Source organism: Kwoniella bestiolae, chromosome 3 (assembly GCF_000512585.2).
Source record: "Kwoniella bestiolae CBS 10118 chromosome 3, complete sequence".
NCBI classification, from domain to species: Eukaryota; Fungi; Basidiomycota; class Tremellomycetes; order Tremellales; family Cryptococcaceae; genus Kwoniella; species Kwoniella bestiolae.
This window is the reverse complement of record NC_089243.1, coordinates 1,905,993-1,921,536: the sequence shown is the minus strand read 5'-3', so window position 1 is coordinate 1,921,536 and position 15,544 is coordinate 1,905,993. Positions and strand designations below refer to the sequence as shown.

At 47.4% G+C, this 15,544-nt stretch overlaps 7 protein-coding genes across 7 annotated transcripts; 4 read left to right on the top strand and 3 right to left on the bottom strand.

Annotated features, from left to right (window-relative positions):
- Nucleotides 1-5: 5 nt before the first annotated feature.
- Nucleotides 6-460, bottom strand: I302_105414 (uncharacterized protein; the record flags this gene model as incomplete). The annotated part of the gene is made up of 2 exons (XM_019195273.1): nt 6-213; nt 297-460. 2 exons carry the CDS (start codon nt 458-460, stop codon nt 6-8), a joined length of 372 nt encoding a protein of 123 aa, XP_019042986.1.
- A 671-nt stretch (nt 461-1,131) lies between these two features.
- I302_105413 (uncharacterized protein) lies at nt 1,132-1,810 on the top strand (the record flags this gene model as incomplete). Its single annotated transcript, XM_019195272.1, has 3 exons — nt 1,132-1,223; nt 1,307-1,495; nt 1,567-1,810. The coding sequence occupies 3 exons, from the start codon at nt 1,132-1,134 to the stop codon at nt 1,808-1,810; spliced, it is 525 nt and encodes a 174-aa protein (XP_019042985.1).
- A 101-nt stretch (nt 1,811-1,911) lies between these two features.
- I302_105412 (uncharacterized protein) lies at nt 1,912-4,712 on the bottom strand (the record flags this gene model as incomplete). Its single annotated transcript, XM_019195271.1, has 5 exons — nt 1,912-2,604; nt 2,657-2,711; nt 2,772-3,304; nt 3,442-4,221; nt 4,323-4,712. The coding sequence occupies 5 exons, from the start codon at nt 4,710-4,712 to the stop codon at nt 1,912-1,914; spliced, it is 2,451 nt and encodes an 816-aa protein (XP_019042984.1).
- Nucleotides 4,713-6,220: 1,508 nt separating this feature from the next.
- Nucleotides 6,221-6,664, top strand: I302_105411 (uncharacterized protein; the record flags this gene model as incomplete). Its single annotated transcript, XM_019195270.1, has 2 exons — nt 6,221-6,489; nt 6,550-6,664. 2 exons carry the CDS (start codon nt 6,221-6,223, stop codon nt 6,662-6,664), a joined length of 384 nt encoding a protein of 127 aa, XP_019042983.1.
- Nucleotides 6,665-7,125: 461 nt separating this feature from the next.
- On the top strand, nt 7,126-7,469 carry I302_105410 (uncharacterized protein; the record flags this gene model as incomplete). Its single annotated transcript, XM_019195269.1, has 2 exons — nt 7,126-7,253; nt 7,331-7,469. The coding sequence occupies 2 exons, from the start codon at nt 7,126-7,128 to the stop codon at nt 7,467-7,469; spliced, it is 267 nt and encodes an 88-aa protein (XP_019042982.1).
- Nucleotides 7,470-7,808: 339 nt separating this feature from the next.
- Nucleotides 7,809-12,337, bottom strand: I302_105409 (uncharacterized protein; the record flags this gene model as incomplete). Its single annotated transcript, XM_019195268.1, has 6 exons — nt 7,809-8,474; nt 8,578-8,913; nt 8,984-9,303; nt 9,366-9,535; nt 9,591-10,764; nt 11,449-12,337. The coding sequence occupies 6 exons, from the start codon at nt 12,335-12,337 to the stop codon at nt 7,809-7,811; spliced, it is 3,555 nt and encodes a 1,184-aa protein (XP_019042981.1).
- A 2,063-nt stretch (nt 12,338-14,400) lies between these two features.
- On the top strand, nt 14,401-14,810 carry I302_105408 (uncharacterized protein; the record flags this gene model as incomplete). Its single annotated transcript, XM_019195267.1, has 4 exons — nt 14,401-14,445; nt 14,508-14,566; nt 14,630-14,685; nt 14,737-14,810. The coding sequence occupies 4 exons, from the start codon at nt 14,401-14,403 to the stop codon at nt 14,808-14,810; spliced, it is 234 nt and encodes a 77-aa protein (XP_019042980.1).
- Between the last annotated feature and the right edge of the window lie 734 nt (nt 14,811-15,544).

Below are 15,544 nucleotides of genomic sequence, written 5' to 3'. Positions count from 1 at the left end.
CACTACTACCTTCCCTTCGGTCGATCCTCATCATTGGTATTCCTAACATCGTTCTCAGTGCCAATAGCTCTCGCGACAAATTGTATACTGCTTTGTACTGCATCACTCGACGGTTCAAGTATATTCGTCATACTTTTCGTGCCAACCTCATGAACAGATTTCAACGATTCAAGGATCGGTTGTCGTGTGTTGGAGGAGGTTCCAAGAACCGTGCTGGATACAGTACCATGTTGATCAGCCATGACCCATAATCCATGAAATCGAGCTGACGTGATCATCATACAACCTCAACTCACCTCATCCTCCTCTTCATACCTTTGTAATCGAAATTCATCTTCGATACTTGTGAGTTATTACTCTGATCTGTATTGGTTCTACTCGACCTCTCGTCGAACGATTCGATGTGTATTTCAGACTCTTCATCGGGGACGGTCTTATCATCCTTGGATTGTTTGGTCATCTTCCTTTACTATATTAGGCGGTGAGAGCAAAAACAAAGAGAACGAATAATCGATAACATCCAAACCTCTCTCATGGGGGAAGGGAATTACAGCACATTTCCATTCTTTGACTACGAGTCTTTGTCTGTACAAGACAATTCGTTGACAGAAGGTCACGAGCAGATGAAAAAAATGAAAAGAACATTATTTGTTTTGACCTTCTGGTCGGAGAATGGAGAATGTTCCAAATCCACTTTCACGGTCACAGACTCGGAGAGAAACAAACTCGCTCATGCGCTGACGTGATGCTCGATATCAAGTGCCCTACACACACACACACACACACACACACACACACACACACACACACATTACAACCATTGTTCCTTTGTGGATTCATATAATGACAAGTTACTGTATTTTGTCAATGTCAGTGCGGTCATCCACCTGGTATCGTGCGACTGCAGTCTCACCTTTCTTCAGATCAAACTCACTTCCTTTCTTCATAACGTAGGCTACGACAATACACTTCAACAAAAGAAAAAAAGGGGGTGACCATACCATGCATATATGCAGTATGCACACTGGTTGAAATCCCTAGATCTATTCCTGGCATTTCCCTCTGCTCCCATTCGCCACCCAACACACCCCACATAAGTTCTCATTCCCATTCCTTATTCCAAGACACACCATGACAAGCCTCACCACCGACGGACAAACCAACAGCAGGACCGATGTCCCAACCAACCACATCGCGGGTTCAGGTCCTAACGCAGTCCTCTAGTGAGTTCTCCGCACAATAGTTTGTAATTTACACCGCACTGCATACTGCAAAATGCACCCTTGCTGACAGCTGTCTGTTGTAGTCGCAAGTATCCGGAGGGATCCTTCATCCAACATTATGGCCGTGACGAAACTATCTTTCAATCGCTAGATAGCCAGGCACGATGGCCGCCCGATGAACTCCCTCACAGGCAATTCTACCAGGTCGATTCCATATATCTCAAAGACACTGGGCTTATCAGAAGGACCGATGGGACTATCACTACCCCAGAGTAAGTGAGCAGGACCAGAGCAACAAGTCTGTCTGACGAGATATGCTGAAACATCATATGTGTACACGCAGGGATTTCTTCAAACAGATCAATCCGGAGGATAAACCATTGTATTGCCGGAACTCAAAGTGGAATACCGAGTATCATATCTACCAGCAGGACGAGAAAGACAAGTGGAGTCCTAGCCAGAAGCTCAGACATGTCGCCAGCACTGCATGTAAAGCTCAATGCGATTACGACAAATATGCTACGAGCGAGTCAGAATACCCTCGCCCAGCCCAATTCAGCGTGGAAGTACCGGTCAATTCTGATTAGTCCTGGTGGACTAGAGCTACCATTCATCCTGATGTATTCGGTCAGACACAACAGGACTCGTCAATCTACCAAATTGATGCATTCTTCTTATATACTTAAATCTACATGACCACACACCCATCCTCCTCGACAGGCTTACTTTGAAATCCCATCTCCGCGAATGTCTGAGCCTCCTTCCTAGGCGGTCTACCAGTACCATCCTTCCGTTCCTCAGGTACAGGTAAATCGCTCAGCGAAGTACTAGTGGACACACCCGATGGAGGTCTTCTTCTACCGTTCTCATCGACTCGTCCTTGAGGTTGAGGTTTCTTGTAATTTGGGAAAGTCTGATTATCGAATCCCTGACTTTGAGGCTGATTTTGGTTGAACGATTGATGTGGGATAGGCGGTCGACTGGGGAAAGAGTTGGAGCTGGGTATGTTATACCCTGCATTGGTATTGATATTCGGCGACATGATATCTCCTACCCTGATGACTGGAGATACAGGCGAAGGCGAGGGCGACGAAGTGGGCATGGGCATTGGCATAGTCATAGCCACTGGGGTGGGTTGACGTTGTTCCCATTCTTGTGGTCTTGGTGAGACATATGCTTGAGGATTGGGCATCGCCTGAGGCTGTCTTCGAGTGGGTCGAGAGATGGATTGTCTATCTGATCGGATCTTAGCTTGAGTACGGCGTCGGACGAGCGTATCGTTCAGACGAGTTTCATGCTCTGCCATAGATATTGATGTGGGTACTGGAGCTGATAGTGCGGAAAGTCGAAGCGGTGCGTCGGTATTGCCTAAACTAGCGGCCTGAGGTACGCTTAGGAGTCAGTACCATGTATCTAAAAGGAATCTGACTTACCTTCTGATACCACTTCTTAGCTTGTTCCAGATCTTTCCTCCCGCCAACCCCTAGCCTGTAGATCATTCTCGTCAATCGATAACCTGAAATGTAAGACCATGAGACCATTACTCACTCGTAATAATACCCCAACGCAAAACATCCATTTGGATGATTCTTCCTCGCCGCCTTCTCCGCAAAGGTCCTCGCCAAACTCTCATTCTTAGGGAAATGACCTTCCGCACCACACAAAAACCATTTACTCAAAGCCATATCCGCTTCCTTCTCGCCGTTCTTGCTCGCATAGGTATACCAGTTGACACTGACCAGGGGGTCGTACGGCGCACCCAACGAAGCGTGCTCGTATAGATGTCCAGCTTTATACTGTGCGGGAGGGTATGAGAAGTACGCCGCTCGTTCTATCGCGTCTCTTGCTAAAGCCCATTGAGCGTATAGAGCCTCAGAGGGAGCCGAGGTCGGAGGTATGACGAGGTTATGAGGTATCTCTGTAGGGACTGACAGTTCTCCGGCGAGGAGCATTCCGTATACGTAGGATGGTTGGGGGAAGTCTACGGTGGATATGTCGGAAGCTTGGCGGAGGAGAGATAACGCGGTGGAAGGATTGCTTGGGAGGTTGAGTTGGCCAAGTAGGTGAGCCATTCCCATTCTCTGCGGCAACATGAAGGTCGAATTAGCATATAATATCTCAGTACAACTGGAATTGAGGGTTCTAGCAGAGAAAGGACGGAAGTCGTAAGAGAATCGACCGTTATACCGAGGAATTTCCACATTGACAGTCCACTCACATAGGTACACTCGCAATCCCCTCTCTTCATTCCCCGCTCATAACAGTCTTTCGCTCTACTAACATCATTGACACCTTCATAATCCCTCCCCAGTCTGAACCACCCTCTGGTCTCACCATTCCTGGCAGCAGTCTCGAAATCCTTGAACGCCTGACGTTGGTTCTTGGGTAACATCTCAGAACACAAGCCTGACGAATTCAACTTCGCTTTGAGGTACAACGCTAAAGCCGACGCTTTGGTATTGGGTGAAGTGGATACTACTATGATGATCGGTACGGCATTCTCGAGTAGATCCTTCAGCGCTGGAGAAAGCTTGGAGGTATTCGGTGGAGATGAGTCGGGATGGGTGAAATCTGTCGGTCCACCACTACCACTCGGAGCCAATTGCCTATCGACCAATCGCAATACATCCTGGGCCCATGTGATCTGATCTATATCTTCCGCTTGATCCAGGGTGGACGCGGTGGCCTGTAAGCTTTGGATAGTGGGTAATGAGACTGTACGTGGTGGTTCTGTAGCTGTAGATGCGGATGAGAGGGAGGATGATGAAGATGAGGGGAAGGCTTGATGCTGCATTTCGGAGGTATCGAGGGTCAAGGTAGATAAGGTAGATGCGATTGAGGGAGTAGGATGGTGAATAGATGGCGAGAATCCTTGAGCGCCTGGCTCAGGAGGTGGTGGGCTGAATGATTGGCTGTGAGGGTTGAAAGGGCCTTGGTAAGGAGTCTCAGCGGGTGTAGGAGGTGGGTAAAGTGGTGTATCGTAGACTTGTGAAGTAGTCTGTAATGGAGATAACAGCTGGTTAGCGCTTGAGAGAGATGGGGAAGGCTGGATGACCTTCCACGCGACAGTGATTCAGAAGTAAGACATCCTTAACTCACATTAGGGTAATTATTCTCATTGTAATTTCCTGGGTCTGGTCCAGATAACGAGGATGGCCTGGGAGGTAGGATTTCAGGTGGCGATACCAATGACACAGGTTGAGGTTGATATATCTGTTGATTGATATTCGGTGCTAGAGAAGAATATCGCTGAGGAGGATGATCATTCGGTGGTGGAGGGTATGGCGGTTGGTATGTCTGTTGATCGTTATATGACTGACCAGGGAATGGGGCTATATATGCTGAAGAAGGTCGAGGAGGTGGGGGAGGTTGTATGTAGTCATCTGAAGGAGGGTATATGGTGGAGTACGGTCGTTGAGGTCGTGATGGGTCGTTCTGAGCGGGAGGAGAGTACATCGAATGTCTGTTGTTTTGTGGATAGTAAGCCATTTTGAGGGGTTTTGCCTTCTGATGGAGTGTCGGTTGTCTGGAATGATCTTCGGAAAGACAACGAGACATGATCCAATGATGAAGACAGTTGAGGTCGACAGTGTCTTTGTACCGTTGGATGACTATCGCACGCCCAAGTGGTTGAGAGCGGTGAGGCTGAGTATTGCCCTTATGATAGTACTCTCGCCTGGTCCAGAGTAGGATGTGCTGCTGCTAATGACGATGATGGCTATGTCTCGTAGGTTGTATGGTGAGTATGATATGACATGTTGGCATGTTACCTTTGCCTACTCCTTTCATCATGTCCGTGTCCGTTCGTGTCCGTCATCAACAAGCACGAATCCGCACGGACCACCTCCACCGACACCGTCTGTCCCACAGAGACGCTGAAATCGCGCAACCACAACCAACTAACAAGAAATACAAGTGTGCTGTAACGATTCAATATACAGTGCTACATCAACTACACATTCATCACATATGGACAAAATTACATCTTCTTACCCCTCGAATTCAGAATGGCGGGGAGAATTCGATACCGAACACTGCAGAAATACGTTGTGGTCGACACTAAACGACCCCGGGTGATCCAGTGAAAGGATGTTTCTTGGTTGAATCCCCACTCGCGCAACCTTCAAACCCCACGAAGCGACTAAAAGACCTGACCTCGCCCTGCCTTCCCGATAATCGCCTGTGATTACGCTAACGCATCCCTACTTCCAGATCAACATACGTGATATGATGATCGCCGGCGCAGTACTGCTAAATCTAGGCTTCGCTGTGATCTGTGATCCCTCATCAGGATAGCATAAGGGATTGCACTGAGATTACAGCAGAAGACGTCGTAAAATCAGCCCAGCGGTCTACACCACCTTGAGAACGCACTCCTTGAAGATGCACCATACCGGGATGGGAATACACGGTTAAGCAGAGACATTCGACGATAGTGTTTAGAGATTCAAATGAACAACACGAATGCACAGCTTCCTTACACCGCTAGTTCCTCCTTTTCAACACGTTATCATACTATCACAGAAGTCTGCCAAGATCTCCGTTGTACCGTTCCGGAGGTCATACGTACACGTACACTGGACTTTTTACGACTCGAGTCAGAGAGAACAAATGACGTGATCGTTCCCCTTGAAAACACAACATATCAAAGGGGTGGAAGAAGTCACCATGGCACTCGATACGTCATGTTCAGATCCAGAAGGCGAGCCCATGTCTGGACCAAAAGTATGCTTATTCTCCAGAAGAGGTCCAGGTTTTATACCAATCGTTGTCAAAGGTAGGACAGCTTGAGACGAAAAATCGAGTTTTGGCCCCTTGAAACACCCTTTGAGATAATGCTTCGACAGCCCTCTCGGTCTGTCACACAGACATCGCTCATATCAGAGGGCAATGACCATCAAGGTATAAAAAGACCTGTTGCTTCTTGCTCAGGGACTGTTATTCATTCCCTCACAAACCCATATCGATACCTACTCACACTTGAATTTACAACAGCCATGCCAACCGTGTATTACGTGAACGGAAACCATTCCTCGCCCGCACCCTCCTTATGGGAATGGGGATACAAGGGTACCCGCACAGAGGGTCCTTTAAGCTGGTACCCGTTTATAACTCAGGATAATCGATCTATCAAACCAGTCGACGAGGACATGAAGATTTGGGAGATCACCGACGAAGGAACAAAGACCTATCGCGAGTCTCTAAAGCAACTTCCAGGGTACATCACCGATCCTACAGGAAATTACAACAGTACGATCATAGGCCAGTAAGTCAATGGATCCGGAACCGACTCATCCCATAGTATCATAGGCTGACAGAATTGCAGAACCTTCTGGAGTATGGAGCTGGCTGAAGGAAATAGAAATTTCTTTGGTCCCCCCCTCACCGACTTGGAAGGACTGCAAGCTACCATCAACAGCAGAGCCGCCAGTACGCAATGAATGGGGTATATGTCGAAGCTCACGTCAGCTTTGAACGACCCCTGTGCTAACCCGCAAACTTCACGATGATGATTAGGTTTCCTTCAATAACATGTTGATAGATCAGCTACTATAGCATATGCATGGCATTGCACATAAGTTCGTCATGGAAAGATCAAATAGAAACATAAGCGCTCCAGGATGATCCATTTGTACAGTGTACAGTAAGTATCCTTTGAGAACCATCAACTCAACCCGTTGATATCCGATGATCACGCATCCTAGCGTGTGTACACAACGAACCAAAATCATATAATGAAAAGATGCTTTGACTCGATACACATTCTTCATAATTCCAATGCATCCTCATGTACACCGCTCGTGTATGGTAGAGTACAATCACCTATTACTCTGTATTGACCAATCCTCAATTCTCATATAACATAACACCTATAAATACTTTACAGTGATATAAAAGAAAAATGGGTTCATCCTTAATCGGCATCAAAAGCAAATCAGGCAACCCACCAGAATGGAGGGATCAGTCGTATACATCAGGTTCGATGAGCGATGATAGGGGATTGGATGAGAATCCCAGCTTGGCTGAGGAGTGAGTCTCTGTAACATCTCTTATAACATATGAACACCCTAATCGCAAGCTTACGCTGAGTTATTCATGTCTCGCAGAATGCGGCAGCACGGGGACCAACGTACACGTACAGGTACACGTACTCAACATACTTCTTTCTCCCCATCCAACACCTCGGATACGAATCACACCAATATCAATTCCAATACCAATTCGAATTCGTATACAAACGATTAAGCGGAACTGCATCTACATGGTCATCCACGGTGTACAGTAAGTCATCAATGGTAGAACGATAATTCATTCATACTGTACATGCTACATATGATTTACTAGATAAACGAAACGAAGTGAAATGATTCTTGTATATTGCGAAGAAGATTAGATGAGGTATGAAATTATGATGTGCCGAGAGATGAGAATGACTATGAGCTGACGAGATACGAAAGGAATGGTAATACAACGTTTCGATCAAATTGAGATGACGATGATTTTACTGAGAGACTGACCAGTGTGTGGTTGATAAGTTGACTGAACGGATGAGAATTGCAGACATACTAAAAAGACAAACCCCAATTACGACGAGAACTGACCCCTCGAAACCACCACTTCGGGAGTTGACATCCTCCTTCCCTCGTTCCACTCGCTCAGACTCCTAGCCCAAGAGGACGATGTGACTCTCCCCCTCGGCACCTGATCAGAGAGTTTCGCCTTGTACACTGACCTAATAGCCTTGGCAGCGGGGGATTCGGGGTGTTGCGGTTCCTTTTCAGTGATGATAGAAGTGGGTGTAGGTGGGGTGAGATCTGTCAAATTGGATGAAGGAAGATCTTCCAGTCCAGCGACGAGGGTGGTGGGTAATAATAATGGGAATAAACTTCTAAATCTCTCATCGTGTGATGCACCCTCTATGAGAGGTTGGATCATCTGTTTCTCCACTTCTTGATCCTGTGTCTCATCGGGGGGAGCAGTGAGGGAATCCAACCGTCTTTGCCAGATATCCCGATTATCCGCACATGAATCGGCGTAGACTGCAAGTTCGGGTAATGCTTCGGAGACAGCTTCGAACAGGGGTAAGGTGAATAGGTCGATAAATCCGATTTGACCTTTGGCTTGTAAGGCCGCGTCGGCTGATGCTACCACTGAGACGGGTAGTTCAAGGTCGGATTCTAGGGAAGCTTGTTTGGCCCATTCTTCGAGGAGGACCGATGACCAATGTTGGGAAACGTCGATTGGTCGGGTCTAAGCGATGGATCGAAATATCAGTATATGTCTATACGTATATACATGTGACTGTATATCTTCGAATATTCGATTTGTTTAGGGTTGAGATCACACCACTCACAGGATTACTGATATCCGCACACTTGATCAACGCCTGACAAATCATAACTCTATCATATTCATCCTCACCCACATCACCCTCCCTCAAGCCTTCATCAAACTCCTTCAACCGTTGAATCCAGGCGAAATGGAGACTCATATCCGTAGCTAGTACAGTAGAGTACAACACCCTTCTGAATCCTTTCTGATCGAGCGCTTGAGTCGGTGAGATCGGTGTACCTTCAATGAGGAAACCGAACCCGTGTTTTCGCAGGAGCTGAACGATGAGCATGCAGTGCATGTTCTCGAGGACGGATTTGTCGTCGTATACTTGGGATAATGGGACTTTTGCGTTTTTCTAGCACAAGACAACCCCATATCATATCAGCATTTGTATATTGTTAAAGAGAGAGAGAGAAGCAACCCACCATAAACGCATTACTCAATCCTGGATGCCCAACATCATGTCCCATAGCAGCTATCAGCACTCCCAAGACATCCTGCGGCCTCATCACTTCTCTAGCTCTCCTCGTCCCCACGCTGATCTCCCTGTCAGATGGGTCCGAACGTTGCCAAGCGGGTTTCTCGGGCGTCCAGTCACGCATGTGAGAGAAAGGTGGTGCGACACCGATCTGAGCGAGGAACATGTATGTAGCCTGGAGGACATCGATGGCATGGACGTAGTTGTGGTATGGGTTCGGGGCGTGGTATATCGCCCGAATCGCAAAGAGGAGTCGGTTGATTTGGTCTAGTATCGGGGTCCGAAGGTTTAGTACCACAAAATGGAAGTTTGGCTGAGATGAAACTCACCTCGACCGATGTTCAGCTCCCTCAATCCCTCTGAACTCAGTACGCTCTCAAACATCAAACACGCCACTCTGTATAAATCGCCTTCCGGTAAATGGTGGGGTTTGAAATTCCAAGTCGACAGATCATGTACCAATTTCTCCCGGTGTTCCTGCGTCAGCGGAGCGGACAATCTAGCAGAACGCAAGTCAATATCTGTTGGAATCTCTCATAGAGAACATGACTCACGCCTCGTAATCGCTCATCTGAACTTCGATAGTAGTCATCGAATGGCAGAACATCGCACTCAACAACTCTGCCAACTCGGTACCTTCGCCATCAGAATCCTCCACCTGAGCCACCTCGACATTGACGTTCCTCTTCGTAGGTGTAGAAGGGGGGAAAGAATACCCTTCCTTGATTTGCGAGAGGGTAGTTCCGATAGGTTGGTGCGCACCTTCCTCATAAGATAGCGAAGCTCTTTTCAATGCCAAAGACAGTCCACCAATATCCACACTTCTTCGTCGGGGATTGCATTCCGTAGCGTACGATGTGAATTGATACGGTTGTGGGAGGGAGAAGTCTAGTGGTAAGGGTGGGAAGGATACCTTGAAAGTCGCCGAGGGAGGTGTAGTGGGTGGTGGAGAAAGTGGACCGTTATTACCAGTGGTCAAGGAGGATTTCCGGACTGGACCAGAGATGGACGACCTTTTCACAGGTTCAGTGTTCCAGCTCCCACTTGACGATTTGCGATGCCCGTTCGGTCCGCCTGATACCGCTGCACCCAGCACCCTCTCTCCCTCATGCTCCGCTCCCATATCCAAAGCGGTGGGTGGGAGTACTACGGTGGTTTCCTCCTCGTTTATGGGCGTTCCGAGAGGAGAGCGAGAATGGGATAAGGGGGAGGGTGTTCGAACAAGAGCTGGAGAAGAATGGGTGGATAACGGTTTCCCCTCTCGATAAGCAGTGACGATGCGCATGACCAGGTCGGCCGTATCCAGCTCATAAGGCGGTTTGATTACTCCTGCGGCTCCGGCGTTGATACATGCGTTGATGGCTGCTTGTGACAGAGCGGGGTTGGCGGAGTACGCAATGACAACTGGGGCAGACGTATCATTGGGCTGTCTTGGCATGTTATTTATCGATCGGATCTGTTCCACTGCGCCAGGGAGCCATTCGTCTTCCGATCGTTTCGCTCGGTCTAGTAAATCCTGCTGGAAACAGACTGCTGTGGGGGTGGTTCCTTGTTGAAGCAGTAGGGATAGCGACGGGAAAGCAGGTGAGTCGGTCAAGGGGACGAGAACGACCTGGGTAAAAGGTTCGCTGGGATCGTTTGATCGGACGATGGGAGGTGCTTGGAATGAAGAGTGGGATGAAGGGTCGAGGACTGCTGGGAGGTGTGAAGCGTGTCGTATAACGGTGACTGCAAGAATGGGTTAGCCATTTGACGTTGGGATGTCGTGGTAGCAGGACACAGCGAAAAAAATTCGAGTCAAGGGCACAGCGAGGAACAGGCGAATCGATCAACGGAAACGAAGATCACCCGAGGGATGGATGAGACATGGTAGATGACTGATCAACGATCAGTGATGGGGGGGTAGATGGTATCAAGAGATGTGTGTTTGAATGGGATTCGATCATTCCACCTTCCAACATGTAGAATGAGATTAATCATTTGACAGACGATGAAAAGAGGGGATCAAAGCGACCAAATGTCGATCTTCTCCTCCCTTTTCCCTTTCCTTTTTCACTCAAAATTATCCTATAAACTAGGAAGAGAAACCGCTAAAATCGCCCTAAAAACGTTCTTTATGCTCAACCGCCCGCACTGATCATCCTCCCTCCCCTCATCCATCACCGGCGGAGCAAGCAAGGAGACCATCACTCCGGCCAGGGCCATCAACACACACACCAACCACTTGATATAGCTCAGGAACATACAAAACTACCGCACGGATCTTGATCTCGCATCGCAGCATTAGACCAAAGGTGCCTGATCCCCGCCCCCTTCAGACACATCCTTTGATCATCGAAACGACTCCTTGCTTCACCACCAAACAAGATCGAGAAATAGCAAAGATCGGTGACAGAGAGAAAAACTACTCACCCTCCATTCCACTTCCCCTCAACGTCCCAATCACCTCATCAGCCTCCCATCCAGGTCTAGTCCTATTCGAGTGCGAAACACCCCCCAATCCAGGAGGGACAGCCAAACTGGCCCTCCCGCCCGGTATACCCATCAACGCGGGCGCAATGCTACTCGCGATCCCCGTGGTGGTACTGGCAGTCACGGGTCTTCTCCTTGATAATCTCGATGAACCTGTCCCCGTCGATCGTCTCGCTCCAAAGGCAGGTATGTTGGATGGGATCGGTGAAGTCTGAGCAGACGAGGTAGCAGAGTTGGACCCGGGTGGTGTACTGTTACTGGATTTGGAACCAAAGGGAGGTGGGACGGTGCGCTGCTCAGCAGAAGTGGACGGTGTCATGGTGGATGAGCCCGTATTGGGCACTGGGGTGGAGGTGGGCGAGATCAGATCCAGATCTGTTGGTAATGATAATGGTGCACCCGCCCCCAGACCAGGTGCGAGACTCAGCCTCCTACTAGCCATCACTAGGCTGCTCGGTCCTGATCCTGATGATTCTTCTACTACATTTCTACCTCTTGATGCCGAGGAAGGAGAAGGTACAGCCTCGCCCGCTCTGATGCTTTGCAAGGAAGGTACAGTGGAGCTTGATTTTCTGGATAGTAGTGCAGATGGTCGGGTAGGTGGTGAGGGCAGTTGATGGAGATGAGCCGCCGAGGGGAGTAAGACGAGCAAGTTGAGGGAAGGGTGAGGGTTATGGTTGATCTGGGCGTTGGAACCCATGTTGGGCAGGAAGGTAGTGACGAATCGACGGAGATCCGCTGCACTTCGTTTTCGGCGGGGGGAGGTTGAGCCGGAGGATGAACCTTTATCAGACCTGGAAGGAGGGAAGAGGTGAGCGAGCATCGGCATTTTGGTTGTGCGGAGAAGTGCGTGAGTCAGGTGTGAGAGTGGTGAAGAATGATCAAGTCGAGTTCATGGAGGATGATATCGATGGAAGTGAAGGAACGAGAAGAAAGAGGCAAGACTTACAACTACGATGTTTTCTCCTTGTCCTTGGTCAACTCTGATGGGTATGTTACACCCACCTTGTTTTCGATCTGTCGTACGTGCTACAATTACAATCCGTTCCGATAGCTACTGTATCCAAGGACGAATGATCACAATCACAATGCGGCTTGAGTGTGATTAAGGGTTTGACTAATGATATTGAGTAATGTCGATCCTTGTTAGCGACAAGCAAATTATGCACGACAGTCGAAGTGGTGTTTTTTTACTTTTCTCGGATCACGATGCTGATGCTGAAAGACAAGAAATTCCTAAAATGGTAGAGAGGGGTAAAATTACACCGGGTTGTGAGGGATAGGGAATTGGTAATTACGTTGTCGGATGGAGATGTACGATGGGATTTCCGATATTACTGGGACGTGTAGAGTACAGTGTAGGTAGAGGATGGATGAGATGATGTGATGATGAGATGGTAAGATGGGATGAAAGTGATGAATTTGAGTTTGGGATGATGATCAAATAGGGTAAGATGGCGTCTCTCTCTGTCATACCAAATTTGATACCGTAATTCAAAATCCATTCTTTTTTGGTATAAGTGCAATTCTAGTAAGGAACGTACCCGTTTTGGTACGGTACAGAAAATGTGCATTTTAAGGGAAAACGTGATCTGCGTGCTGGTGATGGTCAAGTTACTCCGAACTCGCCGATCTTTTCGGTCATACAGTGTTGTATAACTATAGCATAACTCCAGTGCTCAACGCATATATAGTGATCCAACACACATACAGTATACAGGCAGAGATGACTTGCCAAGCGAACGAACGGAAAAGTGATCAGAAGTACGGACAACCCCTTAAGGATCCATCACGTAGGAGCATCAGAGGCCGCGGCCTCCCTTCCTGTCTGTCCAGGGGATCGACGCGTCGGCAAGCGGTAACCTACGCTCAACTAATGGGTAGTGCATGCTGTGCTGCAGCTCAGGCCAGCTCAGGTCGATCCTACAGTAATCCTACATCCCGACTCCGATGTATCGGGTGTAGAGTGGAACAACAAATTCCGAAGTGATATCTAGTAAGAACAGTACAGTGATGTTGAGTGTGACGATCATTTGGGTTTAAGGGTAAATTCCGGGTGGGATGGGATGGCTTGAGCAAGAGCAGATGCACAGCTTTCCTTCATGATCGCATGTAAGTATGTACATATGTACCCACAGTATGTATTGGGACTCTTGATATGCTTTATACTTTCCGCAGATTATCACATGGACGAACGTGGACCTGGACATGATATTGAGGAGGATGATAATTACAAGGGTAATAATAATGTAACTTAGTGAAGTTGGATTAATTCGACGAAAGCGGTATTAACCATTACTCATGAATCCAGTGAAAATGAGACAACGCACCGTCGGATGTCTCACATTTAACATGATCTCTCAAGCGCATGATCGAATTTAACAGTGTGCTCCTTGCAGTATGCAGTAGTTGTACAGTACCTGCCGATTCCAGCGATGGTGGTGACCATCATAGTACTGTACCTTGGACACATGCTTGCCCGCTCACTGGAGAGGTGGACATATGATTGACCACGTTTCGATTGATAGCCGAGAATCAGAGTGTAATCGCTTTGCAGAAAGGTCGATAGAGTAGAGTTATATATAGTTTGGAGGGTACAGGCATCCATTCATCCGTTTCGTCCAGATGACATTGGTCGAGGTATCCAAAATGATCACTCGTTTCATCATCAAGCTGACTGGTAACTTGGCAACCGGGTCCAAGCGGGACCAACTCTTCGCAGGGGCACAACGCTAGATCATTTTAGCCCCACTTGAATTGATGTGATGACGAATCATGATTGAACGTGGTCCAAGCTGATCAAGTCTGTTTGATGCATATATAAGCTGCTCGAGATGTTTAAACTTCCATCTTCATCATTCACCAATCCTTCTTCGTAAGAGACTAATCAAGATGCCTTCAAAAGATCAAATCACAGGATACGGTACCAACTCTCAAGTGGGTTTACCCCTCCTGTGTATGTACTCCATCACATAATTAAGCTCACACATATGTCATAGGGAAACAGCTACGACACCAGAGCTGATTCGAGTGGCAATACGGGATACCATTACTCCAAGTGAGATTTGCCTATGTTCTCAGATATTGTACAACTTATACTGACGTATGATTGGGTACTTAGCACCGACGGGTCATACTACTATTCCAACACCAATGGATCAACCTACTACAACAGCGGTGAGTCATGTCTCTTACTTTGAGTAGTAATGCTGAAAGGTTATGGTTTAGGCGATGGATACGCCCAATACACCTCTCCGTCAGGTGACAAGACGACCTCGTATGAAAGTGCAGGTAAGAAGTAGACAGGTGCATGCACCAACAATCAAGCATGGGAAGCGGTATTCATCCGGTCTGGTCGGTATAAAAGGAGAGAAGGAGACTTGAATCAATTTGTAGATGTATGCATCATGAATTGGTGATGAGATGGTGAAGTGAGATGGGATAACCCAATTAGGCATAAATAGGGGGGATGTGGCGCATGAACATACAACGCACGGTTCGTGTTTTGAGATTGATGTTTGATATTGGATGACTACCATCAAAATAGGTGTCAACTCCTCGTCATGGTACTACCGCTCAACCACCTCACCGTACAGTTGGGATGCATATGCATATAACAAAGAGGGCTTCACCTGTTATACTCTCTCTCGCTCAGACTGTACACACACATAAATACACATCAACACACACAAGGATGATACACGCAGGATAATACCGTAAGTTCCGATCAATTTACCTTTCAAACGCTAATCAGTGAATACATAAACCAACACGAAACACAACATGACTGTATACTATACGTTGAACGATAGCAACAAAGGACCTTTGACACTTCACTTGCTATTCAATTTACTCAAATCAAAATCATGCATTGACATTTTACCAAAACCATCTTGAATAGATGATGAAGTATCATTCACATATCAACATATATATTAACCATGCATATGATCCGAGATGATCCCATCCGATGGTACTTTATTTATCTCAACTCAAAGTATACTCACTTGCCTATTGTACCACGAATATTTGCTTA